Source organism: Haliaeetus albicilla, chromosome 13 (assembly GCF_947461875.1).
Source record: "Haliaeetus albicilla chromosome 13, bHalAlb1.1, whole genome shotgun sequence".
NCBI lineage: Eukaryota > Metazoa > Chordata > Aves > Accipitriformes > Accipitridae > Haliaeetus > Haliaeetus albicilla.
Window position 1 is genome coordinate 6,285,307 of NC_091495.1, and position 14,542 is coordinate 6,299,848.

Genomic DNA, 14,542 nt, shown 5'->3' on the forward strand with positions numbered 1-14,542 from the left:
GCATATAACCTAGGGATGAAGCCATTGCCCTACTGGTAAACATTTGTTCATTTTGTGAAATTGCCATATGACTGTCACATGGATGGAGGAATATGGTGTTTTCCACTGACTATCTCAAGCACGTTTCTCATTTTGGCAAAAAGCAATGCTTCCTGCAGTTATCACAAGATCAAAGAAGAATCACTCAGAAATAGATGGAAAAACACCATAAACAAAATAGCTGTGTTCCCTTAATAGTTAGATACAAAAATTAGAAAGGATAGACAAAGGATTTATTGGTTCTATCCCATAATATGATGGCATTTCAAGTAAATCAGTGTTTTCCATTTCTAAAGAAAATGTGTTGCTACATGGTGAATCCTTGCATCTTATAACTTATAGCCTCAAGCCCTAAAAAGGTAAATACCTTCACAGCCATAAAATTACAGTCTGATGCTCTCAGCCCTAAAGAGAAAAAAGAGAGTTTTACCTCTTAGACATTCTGAAACAATTCATTGTTCATTGTTCTATTTGAAGGAAGTTTTGCAAGCCTATTTGAAGTTGCAAGTCTACATTGCTAAAATGCCCTAATAAGTCCTCATGGTTTCAGTCTTGCAAGGCAAGGATGCAGAAACTGAACTTCCCTCTTATGCATACACAATTTTTCCCATGTCAATTCACAGAAATTAAGCAGGAACCCCGGGAACCTTAACTTCAGGAACTGCTAGCATCTTTGCTGTACTATTTTGCAAACAGAACTTAAACCTCTGGGAACATCATTTTGTCACCTTTCGTCATTACCAAATGCACTCAAAAAGCTCCAGACAACAAAGTTAAATTCGTATTTCTTGCACTAGAAAACTTATTGGGCTTACCATACTTTAACACAGAGCCCAGCCCCCCTTGCTTGTCAAAAAGAGTATGTTGCTAGATTTTCACCAAATAATTTACTTGCTTCCTCGTCCACTTGGGACTACATAAGCATTTGGAGGTCAGTCTCCAAGGAAAAAAGTGCCTAACATTGAAAATAACAGTCAAATAACAGCATTTTAGCTCCATGGACATCGAAGTCTCTTCCTACAAGCTTACCTTCTTGCTGTAGGGTATTTCAACAGAGAGAAGTATTTCTTCAGGCTTAACTGCTGTCTTTCTGTATCCGGTGAAAAACTTCTCATCCATGGTGATAGTCCTTTTGCCCTCTGTAGAGCAAGGAGAGATCAATGGCAGATGAATGAATAACTCAGATGAAGAATGACAATAGTATGTGTGAAAGAGCCTTCAACCTACACAAATCACTCTTGACATGATATCAGTTTTCATTTTTCCACCCTCTTTCACCAAATCAGGAAGGATTTTCTTAGATTTATGTTGATCCTTCTGAAATCTATGACAGCTTCTGCCTACATATGAAGTTTTATTTGCACAGGAACTGATCAAAGAGACCTCCCTCCTTCTTTATCTAATTAAAGCAGAGCATCCAGGTGGACCAGTTTCCAACATAGCAATGTAATTCCCTCTTTCCCCTTTCCTTAGCCTGCATACCAACCAGTACAAGAGAAAGTCAGCCCACTTACTTTAGGGGTAGTATTTCAAAAAAATTCTTCCTAAGAGCAAATACAAATTGAGACATTTGTCTTTCTTCATAGAAAAAAAACAAAACAAGTTTCAATCTGTATCTGAAAAATCCACAAGTATCAAAGTATGATAGTGACAGAAACAATTTCATGCCTATTATTTTTCATGAACAGGCATCTTCAACCAGCTCTTCACAAGGACGTGTCTGTAAGTACATATACAGTACCAGAAATTCATTCTGGCACAGAAGTTCAAAACTCTTTAGGAAGCCAACCTTAGACCTAGCCTTAGGACTTCAGCCTCAAAAAGGGCAAAACCCCTGAAGACTCACACTAAGCCTGTTTTACATAATGCTAACTTCCACTTTCGAGTTCTGACCTGGCCTAACAAACCATGGCAGAGGACTGTTGACTATCCCACTGCCCTCAGTGCCACAGGGAAATGTAAGTAACTTACCATTTGACACCAGAGTCAGTTTGCTTCCACTTGCCATTAACACAGGATTTAAGTCAGAAATTGGGCTTGCTGTCATTATGTTCCCACCAAGAGCCTAGAGTGATAATATATGCATCAAATACTAAAAAAACTGAAGATACAGCCATAGCATCTTGTAATCCTGCATTTGTCCATACACCATACACTAGAGGTTAGCTCTGCTTGAGTTTGCTTTGATCAATTCTTTTTTGCTCACTCAGCAATTGTAGGCCTTTAATGAAGAGGGAAGACATAAAAGCCATGAAATCCATTGCTAATACTAATGTTTGCCTGAAACAGTTTTAGGAACAGTCTTTGGTAATGCATCAAAACTACCTTATGTTCAAACCACATGTGCCCAACAATGCCAAAATTCAATCACTGTAGCTGCAATTAAGGGAAGATCCCTGAAAGTATAGAGCATTTTTTCAGTAATATCCAGGAACCCAAGTTTTTGGCTGCAATACAAATGTATGGCACGGTATCTTGTGGAACAAAATTTTCTGTTTGGTGGGTTGATTCATCTACTTGCTTGATATTTTTTTCTTTTAGTATATGGAGTTTGAACACACTGAACCCAAATTCTCTTTCCCTTTAAAACTAGAGGAAAATTAGCCAGATCTGATGCATTAACACTATGACTACCATAGTTGTGCTGGCAAAAATCTACACACCTGCTTCTTTGAAGCACTCTAAATACATTTTTGCTAAATTAGTCAAATCTCACTACAGTTTCCCCCACTTATATTGATAACAGCAATGGAAGACCTGGACAACTGCCATATTTCCCTAGCTTGCTAAATCTGTGATATCAGTGTAGCACAGACACCAGCTGAGATCCATGTGGCTATCAGTTCCTGGGGCTGGTTTATGTGTACCTGCTTCTTTGCCTAGGTTTGCAAATGTTCTTGTGTGAGAAGCACAAGGCACACCAACAATGGATAAGGGAGGCCAGCTCCTCAGACAGAGCTTTCAATTCCAGTCCCTGATGCTCCTGAGCCACTTACAGCAACGTTCCTAATCTGTGGCCCTGCAAACCACCGCAGCTGTTCAAGGACAGCCTGGAAGACCTCTGTTTTGTAAGGAGGAAGCTGTGCCACCGCTTTTCTCAGCACCTCCTCTACCGAGCTGAGGGTACAGGCAGCGCCGAAGGTGACCCCTGTAAACAAACAAATGAAAAGAACTGTTGTTCTCCCAGACATCAAGGTACAGGAGGACGGTTATAACTGTGTCTACAAAGCTTAGATGCTACTGAGTTTAATTAGACAGCAGGGTTTAGAGAAGACATTCAGTCACAGTAGGCTATTCTGTATGCACTGCATGTAAACATCAGATCCTTGGAACAAAATTTACCTTTAAATCACAGCTCATAGTGATATTGCCTCTCACATGACAGCAACCCACTGCCCTTTTCCCTCAGTGTATTATGAATGATATTGCCCTCCTGTAGGTATTTAGGTATATGGTTTGTCCTTTGAGAAGTGAACTCCAACTCCTCTACAGTTTCCACACCTTAAACATGCTACCAGGCATTGGGCCACATGCAGTACATTGTCCTAATTAGATCTAACTATTTGTAAGGTTGATCTGTTTCTACCACGAAGATAAATGCAATACTTCACTTAGTCACTTAGACTGTCAAATCCAACATCTTTCCCCCAGTTACTAACTTTAAAATCTTTCTAAATAAAAAGACTGCCCATTGAAACCCATTATTAACCCAGTTAATAGACGTAAAACACCATGCATCAAACAGATAAAATGTCCAATATATCTTCTAGTGAAAGCCCTCTTTGATTCTCAAATGATTTTTACATATCACTCAGTTGATTCCCGGCATGGGAGTGGCATTAATGCATACATAAAGCAGTTTTTAATCTGGGGATTTTCCTTGATGTCTTCTTTATTATTTCATGGAGTCTTCACTCACTTCACAAGCATTCTGCCTCTTTTTTGCTCACCTGTTTCAGTGTGCTGAACAGCGTTCATTTCAGAGATCCATGCTGGTGCTATTATCACTGGATACAACATGTTCTTTAACCTCATCTCAATACCTTAAGAAAAAGTAAGACTCCTTCAGTTACACACAGGTGACAGAGAGCCTAAGTTAGCCATTTCCCAATGAAATGGCAGTAGGCTTAATAAACAGTCAGTTCATTGACCATCTGTTACACAGATTACATAAGGTCACTTAGTCTAAAAGCTGTTTTCCACTAATACCAGAATTCATGTAGGGAAGTTTTAGAGACTCTTTTCTAGGCTTACAATAACCTTAAATGCACTGTTTAGTACTTGTGTAACCTGTCTATTATTGCACATAATCCTTCAGGAAAGAACAATGTATACAACGAACCATACAAAGTTTGGGGATTATCTCCTGAACCAGTTGCTCACGATAACAGAATTACTAAATATGTCTGAACTCTCTTCCTCAGCACTAACATTTGCAGAAGAATATATTTGGGGGGAAAAAACAGTAAGATTTCAACTCTTGAGGGTTTACTCACTGAAAAGTCTTTCAAAACGCAGGTTTCACAACTGAATTCGTTTGATTATAAGGACACTTTACACTGTGCCACTCTCCTCTTCTCAAAATTCCACAAAACTAGCACAAAAGCTCAGAGGTCTAAATAAGCTTTATTTTTTTTTTTTTGCCTGACACAGCAAACAATAGGGAAAACATTCACTGTGAGATTGCTCTACCTGAGAAGAAAATTTGTTCCTACATACAACCTGAAGATTAAACAGCTATTTAACAGCAACAGCATGAAGGAGGTTTACATTTGCACTGTTCTCATAGAATACTCTGTAGGAGGTTTTCTGACTGCTCATAATGAGCATCAGCTCTTCCTCTTACCCACTTCTGTGTTCCCCACAACGAGCTTGGCACTGGGATACTGGGATTTGAGAGCCACCAATTCCTTGAGAGTTGTAGGCTGGATCCACATCACACGCTCACCTTTGAAACACAGCTGTTTCTGCTGTTTGTTATTCTGAGTCTGCAAAAGTTAATTCAGATAGAGCTCAGATCCTACATCAAGCCAAGAATCCCTGCGCACATGCTGCCCATGCCTATGCCAGGCTCCATCTCAGTCAAGTTACTGACAAGTGGCTGTGATATCCACACAGTTGGCAGTAAGCCATCCCCCATGCTTCTGCTAGCAGTGACTAGAGTCTTTTTCATGCTGCCAAAAGTTTGCCTTCCTGGTATTGCCAGGTGCATTCTGCTGCCACATCTCCCTAGCAAGACCTCTGCCAGCAAGCTCCTTCTGACCAAAGTTCTGGCAGATGCCTGTGGCTCCAGCTGTCTTAGAAGTAATGGGTTTTCCATTCTCATCTCACTGCAAAAATGTCAGTCTTTAGCACTGCTGAATTTCAGTTACCAGCTGTAAGGCCAGATTTTGGTTCCCTTTTTAATTCCTTCATCCAGTGACTGAAGAAAACAGACTAACATGGCTGCCTCTCAACAACATCAGATCAATCCTTAGGCAGGAGAACACCTTAGAGAAGAAACAGAAGGGACCTTTCTCAAGCTAAATATATATTATGCTATGGTCTACAAGAACCTACTCATGCTGTAGCTCATGACACATTTAGTCTGGGTGCAGCAGCAGAACTAATGACTGAATTTCAGTTGTTTGTTAATTGTGAAAGAAGCTGTAAACATGCCATGTGCTGGACTAGATTCCTGGCTGGGACACATTTGCTTAGGGGAAAACTACCCTGAAAAAGACAGGAATGAAACGTGGAGAGAAACTAATCTTACCTAACTTTTGATGTCAATGTGAGCAGCCAGCTTCTACTCTTGCTACACTGAGTAGAGAGAAGTTGGTGTTTTCAGTAAGCCATCTAGTTGAAACATATATTTAGCTAGATCACATAGCTCCTATTTGTCTTCCTACACTATAAAGGGAGCACAGGCCTATTAGCTCAGATACAGCCGTATTTAATATAGAAGTTCACATCTGACCTAGTAAATTGAAATCTGGATGTCAGCAACTGTTCCACCCCTGGGTAGGCAGTGACCAGAAAGGAAGGCAACCCAAGAGCAGGCATGTATGGTGAGAAACAGAGAGGAAAGCCAGCTGGGGCAGGCACTTGGCCTGCGTATCTTTTAACACAGCCTGGCTTAAAAGCCTTCCCTTTTATAAAACAGGGAAGCATTCATGCCCATGCATCTTCTTTTACCAGCAGCCATCTTTTGCATTGCCGTTTCCTCAGGGCAGAGACACTGTGGACACCCAAACCCTGGGCAGAACAATGAAACCAATGAACCACATACTATTTCTTTTTGAATGAACTTACCATTAACTCTGGTGGGAAGATTGGCTCCTGTGTAGGGTCCAATGGCTGGAACTCAGAAGAATTGAACAGGCTGGAGGACATCATTGCCTATGACAGAGAAAATGCAAATGGCTGGGCAGCAGAGGAGAAAGCTATCCACATATAATCTTAACTCATTCCTCTTTCCAGTCAAATCGCTATTACTATTTCATGGAGCAAAGAATGGCAAACACAGCAAAAAAGATGTCACCTGATCCATCGTTTTAGATTCTTCAGTCATATTTTTCTGATCACAATGCATGGCTGGTCAGAAACATGAACCCTGAACACACTAACAGGTTTTTGCCAATCAAAAGTGACATCACTTTCACACTGGCATGTTAAATTACATCAAAGGTACCTTTTCTGAGGTAGAGACCAGCATAAAATATGTTAGTCTAAACTGGTTTGCATAAATACAGCTAAATTAAAAGCATTGGGCTTTGGCACAGAACAAGCCAGAGCTAAGACTTCAAAACATCAGAAACAGCAAAAACTAATAGTTGAGAGGCACCTTACCACATTGTCTTCTCTTCCATTCATGCAGCAATCTGGACCATTGGTTTTTCCTCCACAGCAGCCCCCATTCTGAAAAAGAAACAAGCATGCTTCAGCTATTCTACAGAAAGTCAGAACATTCCAACTTTTACAGGATATATTCCTTGCCTTTTATCAATCCCTGGATCACAGAAATTTGCAGTAACATTTTTGATTAATAAACTACTTTACTTTGACAAAAGAACTCCGAGAAGTCTTAATTGCTGGAGCATGCAACACTGAATGCTTCCTAGCAAAGAATCCACTGGAATTTCCCGGCAAAGAATTTCATTATATTCTTTCTTTCCTAAATTCATTTTATACTCACACTACCTTATGCTCTAATTCCTTGTTTTCATCCTTCCATTGTTTGTACCTCAACTGGTACATAAAATGTGATAAACTTTTTTCCTCCAGATGTTCCAAAAGGTTCCAACTGTACAATTTATTGGAATGGTGATTAAATTACTTCATTCATTATTGGACTGCAAAGTTTGGGAAAGATCATACTGGGGAATTAACTGGGGTTTAGATCTGTTTTCAAAGAAAGATGGATTGCTTCAGTGTACCAGAAGCTGGTAACACATTGCTGACATTTGTCACCTTGCTATTTCACAAAACTGTTGCACCTCACAGATTCAGAAGGAACATATCTAGATCGCTATTGTAAAACCTGTGTCATGATGGCTAGTCATGCTAACCAGGACATATGCAAGCACAGTGTTTTCCAAGAGACAGATATTCAAACCAGCTCAGAGGGCTCTGAATATCTGCTCCACAGTAGAGCCAGAGAGGTTACTAATACATCAAAACTCTAATACCATATTGCAAATTGAGGTTATGTTTTTTAAAATTCAGCTTACCATGCTATTTTCCCTCTCACTACGACAGCATCCAGTGCCATTGGCTACTCTGCCACAGCAGTTCAAGTCCTGTGGGGACAAAAACTATTCTGAGAAAAATGTGCAGATTCCAAGGAAATTAAGTAGGCTTGATTCCCTTTTGAGAGAAATTAATCCCACAATTATTATACCCAAATCAGAAATGGGAGATGGAAGGTGCCAAACAAGTAGGTGTTTCCCTTGCCAATTGGAAGGTAGTATCCTGCAGTGTGATGGCTAGGTCATGTCCAGTCTACTGATAAACCTCTTGTTCTGGTTTAGAACTACTCTGACCATTCAGCCAGTGTCTCTGGTCCAGGTGCAGCTGTGAGGAGATACCCGGAGAAGAGTAAAAGGGACAAGCACATAGAAAACCTAGTACTCTACCAGCATCCGACTGCATTCAGCTCAGAGGACTATCTTAGCCCAGTGTGCTTTCTGTCTCTTTAGTAACTCTCAGTATCTTTCCATCCAAGTACCTGCTCAGTCTCCCCTGAAGCCTGTGTAAGTTTTGGTGCCACAACACCCTTTGGTGAGTTCTGCAGGTCAGCTACCTTGTACGTGGCAGACCACCTGCCTTTGTTTTCCACCTGACTCCTACTAGTTTCATTTCTGGACATCTTGCTCTTGTATTGGAAGATGCAGCAAGCAGCCAATGCCTGTCCACATTCTACCTGCCAGTCACAATTTTGTAGGTCTCTATCAGAGGTCAACACAAACCACCACATGGGCTATGTAGATCCCCTTCCCCTCCCTGACATCTTTTTTCCAGGCTGAAGCATCCCAGCCTACTCAGTGCTTCCTTGTATGGAAGCCAGATTACCACATATGTGATCCTTATTCCACTTCTCTAAATCTTTTCCTATTCTGCTATACCCTGTTAGAGATGAGACGACCAGAACTGCACAGAGTATTCAAGTGTGGGATAAGCCATGATGCAGAAGTGGCATGGCAGTGTTTTCTGTTTTGCTCTCTATGCCTTGAAGTGTTGTTTTGACTGCCAGTGAGCACTGAGTTGATGCTTCTGTGGAACTGTCTACCACACCTCCAAGATCATCTTCCAGCGTGGTAGCAGGAAGATGATCTTATAGAATCATAGAATCATTTAGGTTGGAAAAGACCTTCAAGGTCATCGAGTCCAACCATCATCCATGCCCACTAAACCATGTTATGGAGTACCTCGTCTACACGCTTTTTGAACACCTAAAGCACGTACAAAGGGGTCAAGAGTTGGAGCTGGGTTGTTGTAGCATGAATATTTCCTTCCTCCCCATTTCATCTCATGGTGTATTTTAGTAACAGAAAGACAGCCAGCCTTCCAGATTTTTTTAAACATTATCTGAATCCACTTACTTTAGCAAATGTCCTGTATCCTTCCAGAATGGGTCTGTACCCTGTACACCGACACAAGTTCCCTGCATTGCCAGAGCAAAAGAATAAAGATTTAGTGTCATTTGGCTGAGAACTTCTGTTCTTTTCGAACATGTTATTGTTTCTCACAAAAGCTTGTCAAATCTAGATAAAGCTAATGAAAAAACTGGGAGGAGGAAAATTTCATTAGTATTCTTGCAACAATCCTACTATCCCTTTTTGTTGAAATTTCAAATTTAAATTAATTTAGAAAAAATTCAATCTGCCTTATTCAGTATTCATTTACCTCAGCTGTGTAAGTCTAATCAGCATACCAACTATCCAGTCTTCCGAGTTACAAACAGGTTGCTTTCTCCTGCATCTGATTTCCTCTCAGATCACTGCCAGAAGCATGGTAATAGCAATAACCCCAGCAATAACAGCAGCGTCTCAGATGATTTAGACAGTTGGATTCTGCCCCACTCCATCATTGTATATTGCTGTCTTGGTCCTTGAGGTTGGCTGGCCCAGGTGCTCCCTGTCACCTCTGCAGGCTCTCGTGACAGCAATGAAGAAACAAGGAGATGTGGATGCTTTTATAAGCCCCACAGGGACAGGCCACCTTTTGTTCTCTGTTAAGTTTAGTGGGGTCCTAATCCAAGACTGAAGCCACTTGCCCCTGCTTCAGGACAATGAAACCATTTTTGTTCACTTCATAGCACCTGGCCAGTCTCCTAGCGGAAAAGTTAGTTCTTAACCTCATAACAATAGGCTATCTGTAACGAAATACATTAAACAGAGGTGCACCTCCATCCCATTTGATGAAGCAGATGTAATGAAAGCAGAACAGATTGCATCTCTGCAGGGATATGGGTATTACCTTGGAAAGCATCTTCTATGTCCTCCATTTGGGGCTCGGGTTTGTTCCGAAGCAATGTGTACATGGACATGACAATGCCTGGAGTGCAAAAGCCACATTGGGACCCATGACTTTTTGCTATTCTCTCCTGAGAAAAAGTAACAACAACCATCAGTTCATAATATCAAGGTGAGTTCATTGTTGTGCTTGTTTCTGTAACATCTCTGTCAAAAAAAAAACCCCAACAATCTCATCAGAGGAGCTAAGACTATCATCAGATGTTCTCTGATGAGATGGTCAATTAATCTGTGAAGCAGACTTCAAAGAAGAGAACACTCTGAAAAGTTTGCATCTAGGCTTTGAACTCCCAGTGTAACTGAAGGCGACTAGAAGCCTCCAATGAGATCAGTTCTTTAGACTTGCCATGCTAGAAAGGTTGGGGCTACCTGTATAGACCCAAGTTTGAATTTCAAAGCTTAGCTATTAGAATCTTCAGGGGACATAGGGAAAAGAAGCAAACAAAGGTCAAACTAGCTGCCACCCATTCATGCGTGTCTAACTTATTTTTCACTTTGTTGTTTACTGTCTCAGATAGATATTGGCACAAGTCCTACCCACTGTACAAACTGAGATGAATCATAGCTTCCCTTAAAGGAGCAGTATCTCTGACGAAGGTGAGACAAGTCTGTTTCCATAAAAAGTGAGTTATAATGCCTTGCTAGAAGAGCAAGGTTTCACATTGCTGTCACTCCTCCCCACCAAGAATATTCTGGGGCTCCAGAAACATTGCTGACCCAAACCTTACTGCACCACTGCAGGGAAGGTTCCTAACTATGCAGGATGAGAAACCAAGGTCATTCATGGAAGGCCATAGAGAGCCAAAACCTAACTCAGATTTCCTGGCTCCAAGTCATTATATAGGCTTTCACCACAACATCGGTCTTCCCAGTTCCTGGGATTTGGTCCAGAACCAGATACAGCCACACAGGCCTAGAAAAAAGGTATTAGCAATTTAGCCAGTATAGCACCAGTTAACTTGTTAGGGCATAACAGAGCTGCAGCACTGACCCGGGAATTTTATTTCATCACTTAGCCACTCCTGCAAGTAAAGACTACTCATGTGGAAAGTCAAACTCCCAGCTTTAACATTATGATGGAGGTTCCAACACCCTGGAATAGAATCAATTAACATAAGAAGAAAACATGGATAGAGGGTTTTTAAGTTACCAATATCAATAGCTTACCTGGGCTGGGTGCAGCCTGGATTTTGTGTTTCCTATGCCTTCAACGGTAGTTACAGCTACATGATGCAGGGCACAGAGAGGGAAGAGGCAAGCATTGGCAGTATGGTGGCTAAAATAATAAATTAAGGTCATTTCATTTGACAGTGCTGCTCAACAAAGGAAAAAGGGAACAGAAGGACTGAAGAGTACTCAGAAACTGTAGTAGTAGACACAATAGGAGAACTTAAATAGATGTGATTACAGGTATTAGTTACAAGCCAAATCCTACAACATCTACTCGGCCAAAGTTCTCATCAACTTCACTTGAAGTTTAAACTGAGTATGCAGCATAGGATTTGACCGAGAAATAACAACTTTAAACAACCTCGTTCCATGTTAAGCTATAGAACCCATGTAAGTAATTTATAGGGGCAGACTACAAATACCAAGATGTTATACAGCTGGCCTAGCCCACTTGCAAAGTTACCTAAGAGCATGGAGTTCTTGGCCTTTTACCTAGGAAACCATTTCTAGATGGTACACATGAGGAAAAAGTCCAGGCTGAAGGTAATATAGAATAACATTGCCAAAATTCTTATAGGAACTAGCTACTTTATTTAATTTCTATCAAGACAGAATAATGACCCTAAAGATATCCTATTCAAGGCCACATTACTAAGCAGAACCACTAAGTTAGATGAACCCAAGTTAAAGTATCTCCAAGCATTATTCCAAATACATCCAAGATTTCAGTGCTTTCCATTCCTCACAGTAAAAATAAACTGGGGCCTGTCCCTCTGCCTCATCCTCTCTCTCCGTTCCCCTTTTTGTTTGATTCCATTGCTTCAGTCTTCAATTAACTAAAGAGAGAGCAGGAGGAAAGTTTATGTCTCAGAAAATAAGAGTCATTCTGAAGGTTACAATAGAAGTAGTGAAAAAGTGAGTATCTGCCAGCATACAGAAACCAGATTATTGTAGTAATACAATAGCAATAAAGATTTTATCACAGTAATCATCATTTGCATCATCACAGCAAAAAGTTACATTACATCGCAAGAAAGGAACATAAAGGTTTTCTGAATTGGGAAGAGGCAGATAGCCTGTGTGCTAGAGTCAGTGAAGATATTTCAGGGCACAATGAATTATCAGCACTGTGCAATGCTGTAGGAAAAGATAGCTTCTTCTGTTAGCCTTCTGAGTTAATGTTCTGAAAGTGAAAAATTATGTTTTGGCAGAAACATACATTATATAACTTTTTTTTTTTTAAGTAGTGCCACATCTGGAATGTCAAGAACCTGGATCTGTCCCCATTTCATTTCTCTGTTGAAGAGTTCAGATTGCAAAGGATACAGGATTTTCTTCCGAAAGGGATCATACTTGGATATCATAACAGTGCAAGCACCACATCCACCTTCTCCACAGCCTAGTTTGGTTCCACATAGGCCCACTGAGAGAACAGGAATCAAGGAAAACATGAAGAGTGTTGGCAGAAGCTTGCTCAAACAGTTGTCAATCAAGGCTTAGCAACAAGTTCTTGCTGGAAACCAAGTACTCATTTTTTCTGCTTAATAACTTAATTTAACATAAGCAAAGTTTCAAATGCTGGCATGTGAGCTTTGAGATCAACACCCAGAGCCCTAATAAGGAGGCAGTTCACATTCCAACAGACTCTTAGAATAAACAAAAAATTTCTGAACTTCAATAGTTCCCACTTTCCATTAGACTCAGAAAAGGATATTACATTAGGGAGACAAAGCACTTGATAATTGCTGAGCTGGATATATCCCTGAGATGCATGGTGACATCTCCTTCAGCACCTCTCACCAGTGGTGGTTGACTTCATCCTATACCTAGTGATTCGTACCACCTAGAAGGCACCCAGGCAGGGCAGTCATGCAGTGCTACAAGTCACACAGTTTAGCACTGACATGGGAGCTGCACTTGAACTGCTCACAAACTACCTGCATCTCAAGAGATATGGTCTGGCTACTCTAGCTTCTCTTTCGGCCCCATTTATGATGACTTCTCCATTGCTAGGCACAAAACCAGCCAAGCACACTCCCCAGTAACCTGGTTCCCATAAAACCACAGGAGGGAGACACTGAGTGCCAGAACTAGCAGAGGTGCACAGAACCACTGCACAGACACTTGGGAACTCACAAAGTGCATGGACTGGCCTAAGTAGATTACTCCACAGGCTGCAGAGCTCATGTCTGTACTTTACAATGAGGCATTACTTCAAATGTTCTGCAAAGGGATTTCAGGAGAGAATTCCTCAAGTCACTTTTGCTTTTGATTCCTTCATTCATTAGAAAGTATTTAGACATTGTTACTCATTGTGAAGAGGTTGGCCAATGCTGAGAGACTTTTGGTGGGAAAAGAATAGCTGCTTTCATTGGCAATGAACACATGCCTGTGCTGAGATACTAACCCTGTGGAAAAGGCCTATTATGCCTGTGTAAAAGCAACAGGCATCATGATATAGGGAATTCAAATCATCTTTGCCTTCACTGCAAAGATTCTGGAACTGTTTTCATAGAAACATAGAAATCATAGAATCATTTACATGGGAAAAGACCTTTAAGATCATCAAGTCCAACCATAAACCTAACACTGCCAAGTGCACCACTAAACCATGTCCCTAACCACTCTGTCTACTTTTCATACAATCATGTGCCTGCTTCAGCAGAAATACAATTTTTCTATGCCATCCAATGTTTCTCTTGATGACAGTGTTAATCTGGCTTGATAAAACATGTTTCTCAAAGTATTTGTCTGACCCTAACCAGACATCTACAAAATAAGTTCACCAGAATGTTCTGTCAGAAGATCAGAAGGTTTTGAAGAGCTCTGATTATGTCTTTACAAAGCTATTTGCATTAGATATTAACAAGCTTAGACACAAAAGGTCTAGCATGAGTAAGTGCAGACAGGCAGAAGAGTCATGCCACTTATTCTTCCTCTTGAACCTTTTCTACCCAAGGTACAGTCAGACAAAATAAGGCTGTTGATAGTTCTGCTGGAAACCCCAAAGAGGAGTGTGATTTATATCCCCGCACTTCTTTCAGATCCCAGTCAAATAGAACATGGCAGCATGGTGAAGTAAGTATGCATGATTCTTTTTAAGGAATACACCAACACAGATGTGAACAGTTTGGCATATGTAGACACCCAGCTGGTCAGACAAAAACTCAGAAAACATGGAATGACACTACCTACTGAACCAGACCTAGTATAGCCAGCCTGGTCATCACAGTAATAACTACCCAGCTCCTGAAGCTAATCTGACTCATGTGTTGACTAGTTTCTAACAGGAGTGAAATGTGACTGCTTTCATCTGC

At 40.8% G+C, this 14,542-nt stretch overlaps 1 protein-coding gene across 1 annotated transcript in view; it reads right to left on the reverse strand.

Moving 5' to 3' along the window:
* Positions 1-14,542, reverse strand: part of XDH (xanthine dehydrogenase) — a 53,712-nt gene that overhangs the window by 31,511 nt on the left and 7,659 nt on the right. Inside the window, exons 3-14 of the mRNA XM_069800003.1 lie at positions 12,552-12,648; positions 11,223-11,331; positions 10,000-10,126; positions 9,123-9,184; positions 7,752-7,820; positions 6,871-6,939; positions 6,334-6,420; positions 4,886-5,027; positions 3,990-4,082; positions 3,036-3,187; positions 2,011-2,104; positions 1,069-1,178 (exon numbers count right to left, since the gene is read on the reverse strand). Of these exons, the coding sequence (XP_069656104.1) occupies positions 1,069-1,178; positions 2,011-2,104; positions 3,036-3,187; positions 3,990-4,082; positions 4,886-5,027; positions 6,334-6,420; positions 6,871-6,939; positions 7,752-7,820; positions 9,123-9,184; positions 10,000-10,126; positions 11,223-11,331; positions 12,552-12,648 (1,211 nt within the window). The remainder of the gene's footprint in view (positions 1-1,068; positions 1,179-2,010; positions 2,105-3,035; positions 3,188-3,989; positions 4,083-4,885; positions 5,028-6,333; positions 6,421-6,870; positions 6,940-7,751; positions 7,821-9,122; positions 9,185-9,999; positions 10,127-11,222; positions 11,332-12,551; positions 12,649-14,542) is intronic.